This window comes from Brachyhypopomus gauderio, unplaced genomic scaffold (genome assembly GCF_052324685.1).
Source record: "Brachyhypopomus gauderio isolate BG-103 unplaced genomic scaffold, BGAUD_0.2 sc63, whole genome shotgun sequence".
NCBI classification, from domain to species: Eukaryota; Metazoa; Chordata; class Actinopteri; order Gymnotiformes; family Hypopomidae; genus Brachyhypopomus; species Brachyhypopomus gauderio.
The window spans coordinates 1,968,173-1,974,910 of NW_027506884.1; the positions used below are offsets into that span (position 1 = coordinate 1,968,173).

The 6,738-nt window shown below is 38.2% G+C and overlaps 2 protein-coding genes across 2 annotated transcripts; both read right to left on the bottom strand.

The window, feature by feature from the left end:
* Positions 1 to 2,679: 2,679 nt before the first annotated feature.
* On the bottom strand, positions 2,680 to 3,522 carry LOC143489513 (myeloid-associated differentiation marker homolog). Its single transcript, XM_076988596.1, has one exon. It carries the CDS (start codon positions 3,520 to 3,522, stop codon positions 2,680 to 2,682), a length of 843 nt encoding a protein of 280 aa, XP_076844711.1.
* A 1,847-nt stretch (positions 3,523 to 5,369) lies between these two features.
* On the bottom strand, positions 5,370 to 6,345 carry LOC143489614 (myeloid-associated differentiation marker homolog). Its single transcript, XM_076988758.1, has one exon. It carries the CDS (start codon positions 6,216 to 6,218, stop codon positions 5,370 to 5,372), a length of 849 nt encoding a protein of 282 aa, XP_076844873.1. The 5' UTR covers positions 6,219 to 6,345.
* Positions 6,346 to 6,738: the final 393 nt, after the last annotated feature.

Below are 6,738 nucleotides of genomic sequence, written 5' to 3' on the forward strand. Positions count from 1 at the left end.
CCATACCTCTCACTACCTGGACTCTTTATAAGACCCGCTCACAGTTTTGTGCCATGTCTCTTTTTAGGTATGTCTCCATGCCTTTTGTCCTTTGCCTACTTGACCTCGTTGCTATTCCTGTTTTTGACATTGGACTGTGTCTTTGCCTTCTGCCCCTTTCTGTCCTTATTAAACCCTCTTTGCCCCATTTTCAATTGGACTGCCTGGCCATTTTCCTGCCTGCTGTCTATTGAGGATGTTATATAAATCTGTATATTTACCTGCTCATGTTTCCTCTTGTCTGTAAAGTTTTACTCCACTGGAAGTAACGTCTTTTTTTCTTGTTTTGTCACACTGAAACTTTGAAATTCTCTATCATGAATAAGCTAATCTGCGAGTCTTTTTGCAGTTGCCATAGTTACATGAGAGGGATGGTTATTTGTGTCTCTCTAATTGCCTTCCATTTCACCTGTGATTATCCACCATTTGCTATAGCAAAAACATCTGGAAAAAACTCAGTTGGTACAATTTAATGGAGCTGAACTTTGGATATAAGTATAAATAACGTGGTACAACTGAGATACATCATCTCCTTAAAAACACATTTTAAAGGTGAAATGTAAAATATTGATTGGTCTACAAAAAAGTGTCCTGAATATCATTTAAAAATATATTTTCAAATATCAGCAAATTAAAGATGCTTTTTTAATAAGGTGTTCTCGAATCTGCCAATATAATTCAGGAAATAATGAATATATAATATGACTAATTAAATCCATTAGCAGATAAAGCCTAAACTAGTTCATAATACTGAAGATATGTATCAGATTATTGGCAACACTGGGCACAGACAACACTATGCAAATGCTGTCAGGTGTCATGACAACACTATGCAAATGCTATCAGGTGTCATGACAACACTATGCAAATGCTGTCAGGTGTCATCTCAAGCCATCAAAATAAATAAAAATGTCAAGAACTCTGTTCTGTAGATTAGTTCAGTATCTTAACCTCTAAACTTAACCTCTAAGAATGATTTAATATCTAAGGGAAAAATTAATCCCTTAAATGAATCATGTGCATTAAGTAAATATTAAACCTAGAATGAGTTTGTAATGAGTTTGTAATTCAGAGATTGGAGCTACCATTGTGCCCCTTTGATGTTGTTTATAGGAGTGATAAAAAAAACAATTATTATGAGATTTGTAATCTTTAATGAATGCAGACACATTTTCCATTTACATTAAAATATTGAATCACCGAATCATGTTTTGATACGTCATGAACTTCATGTATAAATTGTGTGTACATCAGAGCAGAGCAGAGGACTAAAATTATAATGAATGTTACACGGCTAAACCATGTAGCTGAACACAGATGTAGGGTGTGATTTGTGCAGCAGTGAACAGTGGTTGTCTGGTGATTGTTTCCATAGTCACAGCTAAATGACCTTTAGATCAGGCCTGTCTTATTTCATTAAACATTTACATCAGTATTATTCTTGTAGCAAGCTGTGAAGCAATACAAACATGTCTTTTTTTATTTATGACTCCAGTCTTTCTTGTTTGTATTTGCAATAGGATGTGATATTTGCCCCATGGGGTGATCACCCTATAATGTAAAACTGATCGATTATTCTGGTATGGTAACAAATCTAATGATCTTGGCCTCAGCATTGCATGTTACTCTTTCCAATATATATACACCAGATAAAATACAACCAAAACAAAATGTTTTGGTAATAACATGTTATTTTGAGTCTTTCGGTGGATAAACAAATTCAATTATGTTTTGAATCAGTTAGTCACCAAACCTCTTTGGTGTTGAAGGTTCTTCTCATTCCACTAACTCCAGTAAGAAGAGGAGGTCAAATGTTAATGTGTGGAACAAACACTGTGGTCCAAAGTGCCTCTATTTAATTATTCCTTTAAACAAAATATGAATAATCATTAACCTCAAAACCAGAGTATACTGAAAACCCCATATATTATACACCCGTTCTACAGATATACAGAGGTGTAATAAATGTGTGAAAAATGGTCACACACTATATATAGTGTGTAGTGTGGCACTTTAGACCTGTTGTTAATATATATATATATATATATATATATATATATATATATATATATATATATATATATATATATATATATATATATATTATACTAGCATGGTGTACCTAATAAAGTGGCCGGCGAATATATATATATATATATATATATATATATATATATATATATATATATATATATATATATATATATATAAACATAGAAACATAGTCGAGCCATAAACTAGTACAAACAAAACTTGAGATGAAATGAAACACTTCCATATACTAGAACAATAACCGTGACTAGAACAGACGTACCAAACGAGAAACCATGAACCTGAAGTACAATAACCAAGATCAGATTTCCACAATCAGCAATAACCAGCAACATACTAACACAAACACAGGGTATATAAGCACAGGAGATAATAAAGAGGCAAATTAGGAATAGTTGATGGTAATACAAGAGGCGGGGTTACAAATGAAACATGAAAACACGAACACATGGGTGAAGACAACAAAAGGCATGATTGACAGGTCAGGGCAGTATATTAGAATATATAGTATTATAGTATTTAATGTTGTTCAATTCAAAGAGCAACAAGTGTTTTGCACACTATTTGCGCATATTATTTTTCTCACCGCTAATGAGTGAAGAATACAAGTTTTATGGAGTAAACTGCATCGAAAGTGTAGGCAATGGCATTCATTGCAGTCATAAATGACACTACCACCAATTTATCCCAACTGCAGAAATGACAATCAATGGGGCGTGGGTTTTTTTCAAAAGCATAAAGTGGCCAGACAACCAGAGCAGTCATATACATCACGGCAGCCAGGATGTTGTACACAATAACTAGTTTATCAAAAGGCAATGGAAAGATTGACAGCAATCTCCCAATGGTGAGCAAGATGATGAGCAGTGCAAAGATGAAGCACAGTGAATAGACTGCTATACACCACTGCAGCCCTGGAAACCTGTTATAATTAGAAGGATCTAAAGAGGTGAATATTATACAAGCTACAAAGGTCTCCAGGATCTTCAGAAGACCAGAGAAGGTGGACAGGAAGCCACTGGTCTGCCCAGGTCTTTTGTATGCCAACCAGACCTCTACTGCATACAGGCCCAAACATATCCAAGACACCACAGAAGCACAAATCTCCTGAAGGCAGGTGGGGCAGGTGAAGATGACGGGATAGATGATGGAGGCAGCTAGCATCATGAGCGTGGCCAGCATGGCGAAGGCGGCGGTGAAGTCGTCCCAGGAGACTGGCACCTTGGCACTGAGTCTGGTGAACTCCAGGATGAGGATGAGGAGGGTCATGAAGCAGCAGAAGCACCAGGTGAACATGCACCAGGTCCAGTAGGAGGAGTTAGAATGGCCCACAGACGCCACCAGGCTAAAACAGACGCAAGTCAGGACAATTTCAAAAATTCGCACAATTCCAACTGGTGAAGTCAGAGATTTAATATCCACAGACACCATAGTAATAATTGAGTTTGGTGTTATCTGTGCAGATCCGTTCAATTCTTCAGTAATTAAAAAAATTGTCAGACATTCCAAAAATGTACAATCGTTCGTGTTGAGTCCTTTTCTGAATCAACCTTTGTAACTCCAGCGATTAGCTCTCTTTAGCACGTGTATGTGTTCCATGACCTCCAGCTCTTATAACCTGTCCTTCTCCCTCTATTTCCCTCTGTAGCGCTTGTTTAATACACAGTGGTAAATCGAAAATTTTGTTAAAATAGTTCCATGTTCCTCTCTCTAAGCAAAAATATGTCTTCCGTGTCAGCACAGAAAAACATCAGTGCATATAGATCTTATCAGCTCTACTTTATGATCTATTTCTAGTAGTTTATTGGTGGTTGATTCACTCTTATCAAATGAACTGGTTCCTTACACGCTGATGTCATGTACATAATGTACAGTATGTACAAAATGTGAACTAGAAATCTACCAGTCTTTGAGCTAGAATATTACCAGTCTTTGAGCTAGAATACTACCAGTCTTTGAGCTAGAATATTACCAGTCTTTGAGCTAGAATACTACCAGTCTTTGAGCTAGAATACTACCAGTCTTTGAGCTAGAATACTACTAGTCTTTGAGCTAGAATACTACCAGTCTTTGAGCTAGAATACTAGAATACTACCAGTATGAGCTAGAAGGCTAGAAGAATAAAGGAGAACATCAGGTTTCTTCCATCTTTTCAGTACTAATGGGTTGAAGGTAAAAGGGTCTCCTTCAGGATGTACTCCTTACTCCACTCATAATTAAACAATTAGAAAAACAAAGTCTAATAATTCTAACATTCCCCATCTTCTTTCTACTTGTATTTGTACCGTCAGTTATAAAGTACACTGCAAGCATGAAAACCTAACAGCATTGTGTTTCTACAGTGTTTGACTAAAACGATCATGGTTAACCTCTTTTTGTGAGAACGATAAACCTGACATCCGACAGATTTATTGCATGTGTTACGTACCCCCCATCACCGTGTGCTATATGTCACGCAGACCTCAAACGTACTATGCATGACATTCTGAATATTCTCAAACAATAACACGCAGGACTTGCTCGTGTTTTTCTCCCGTCGACTCTCCAGGCCTAAGGCACTTTCACTCGGCCATAAATCAACAGCCTGTGGGGTTTGTGGCCATGCACCTGCCTTCTCATATCATCATTGTCTCTCTCGTTCTGGGGTTTTCAGATAACGTTTGTGTATACATTGGCAATTTCTTTTTCTTGCAACCTTTAATGAAACTTCTCTACCTAATAGATAAACCAAAAGTAACTTATTAAAATGCAGCATATTTGTCACTTTTGTATTGAAGTTCATCAATTACCCACTTCAAAATAAAAGTTTAATTTGGTATGCTCAGGAAGGCTTTTATTTAATATGTTCTTAAATAAAGAATGTCATTAAGGCAGCGATTTATGTCAATAGAATCATTTATCACTTCATACACAGTAGGTAAAAACTGTTTCCAAAAGCAAATTGTAAACAATATTAATCAATTTTTTTTTAAAAGGTAGAGTGACAACAACATAGAGTGAACAACATTGGTAGACTTAATATAAAATTTGCATACTACTCTACATAGATGTAACTTTCAACCGATGTAATATATATTTAGCAGATGTGAGTATGACATATTAGCAAGTTGTACAGGAATGTGTACACAATTTTATCAGTGTCACTTTAAATAATTTACATGAAAACACAAAGTTGTGAAATTTGACTACTGTATTTTAAAGAATGCATTTAAAACATCCAAAACATTTATATTAAAAATAACATTGTTGTGAACATATAAATCAATGCAAGTCTTTTCTTAAGCAGGTGTAATAAAGAACACTAGACGTACTGAATAACATGTGTCCACAATATAGACAACGAGGTTAACACAGGTCATGAAGGACACGACCACTAGACCATCCCAGGAACAGTGATTGCACACTTGTGGTCTTGGAGTTTCCTGAAAGCTGTAGAGTGGCCATATAACCACAGCCGTCATGTACATCACAACAGCCAGAACATTGTATGCGGTGAGCACTTTGTCAAATGGAAAGGGGCACAGAGCCAGCAGCCTGCAAATGGTGAGGATGATGATGAGGAGGGCAAAGATGAAGCAGAGTGAGTAAACTGCCACACACCACTGCAGCCCAGCATGTCTATTGTATCTGTCTGAGTCGAGACAGATGAAAATGATGCAGGCGATGAATGCTTCCAAAACTTTCATCAGACCAGGAACCGTGGACAGGAAGCCACTGATATCACCGGGTTTCGCTCGGATTAGTCCTACTTCCACAGCGTAGACGATGAAACAAACGCAGGATATAACCGAGGCTGCAATAGGTCGAGAAGAAGAAGAGCTAGCGAAGAAGGTGGGATAGATGATGGAGGCAGCTAGCACCATGAGCGTGGCCAGCATGGCGAAGGCGGTGGTGAAGTCGTCCCAGGAGACTGGCACCTTGGCACTGAGGCTGGTGAACTCCAGGATGAGGATGAGGAGGGTCATGAAGCAGCAGAAGCACCAGGTGAACATGCACCAGGCCCAGTAGGAGGAGTTAGAATGGCCCACAGACGCCACCAGGCTAAAACAGACGCAAGTCAAGACAACTTCCAGTATCCGTACGATGCCAACCGGCACGGTCACGGAGCGAGTGTCCAATGTAACCATAGTGACTGAAGAGTCCTTTGAGTACTAGCCGTCTTATAGTATCTTCCCTTACGATCAATTTCCTCTTCACTCCTTATGGCTGTGCTTTTATCCCACAGTATTACTCATAAAACCTTCCAGCTGAGTATGGGTGGCTAATTAATATTTTCCTGTTTCTCTTTGAACTCTTCTGGCAACCTTTTTCTCTCGTTTCTCCGTTGCTCCGACTGATGTGAGTCCGTCCACGGGGAACGAAATGTGGAGTGAAGAGAAAGGCCTTCTCTAGACTGCTCCCTCACTGATACCTTATCAGAGGTTGTTCCGCAAGTGGGCACCTGTCTGTAGATGGCTAGCCAATAAAATGGTGAATGCGTGATTATCACCTCCTCACTATGCATGGAGATAAGTGTAGGGTGTAGGTTACACCATCCAGCTCCACTCTTGTGCAAATCACCGGTTTTATTGATAGCCATGACAATGGGTTGACCAAATAAAAACACATTTCTTTGCTTTCATTGTTAAGAGTCTGATTTATAGACAG

Bases quoted from the DNA above. Each gene is read 5' to 3' on its own strand.
- LOC143489513 (XM_076988596.1), bottom strand. From the start codon at position 3,522: ATGGTGTCTGTGGATATTAAATCTCTGACTTCACCAGTTGGAATTGTG.
- LOC143489614 (XM_076988758.1), bottom strand. From the start codon at position 6,218: ATGGTTACATTGGACACTCGCTCCGTGACCGTGCCGGTTGGCATCGTA.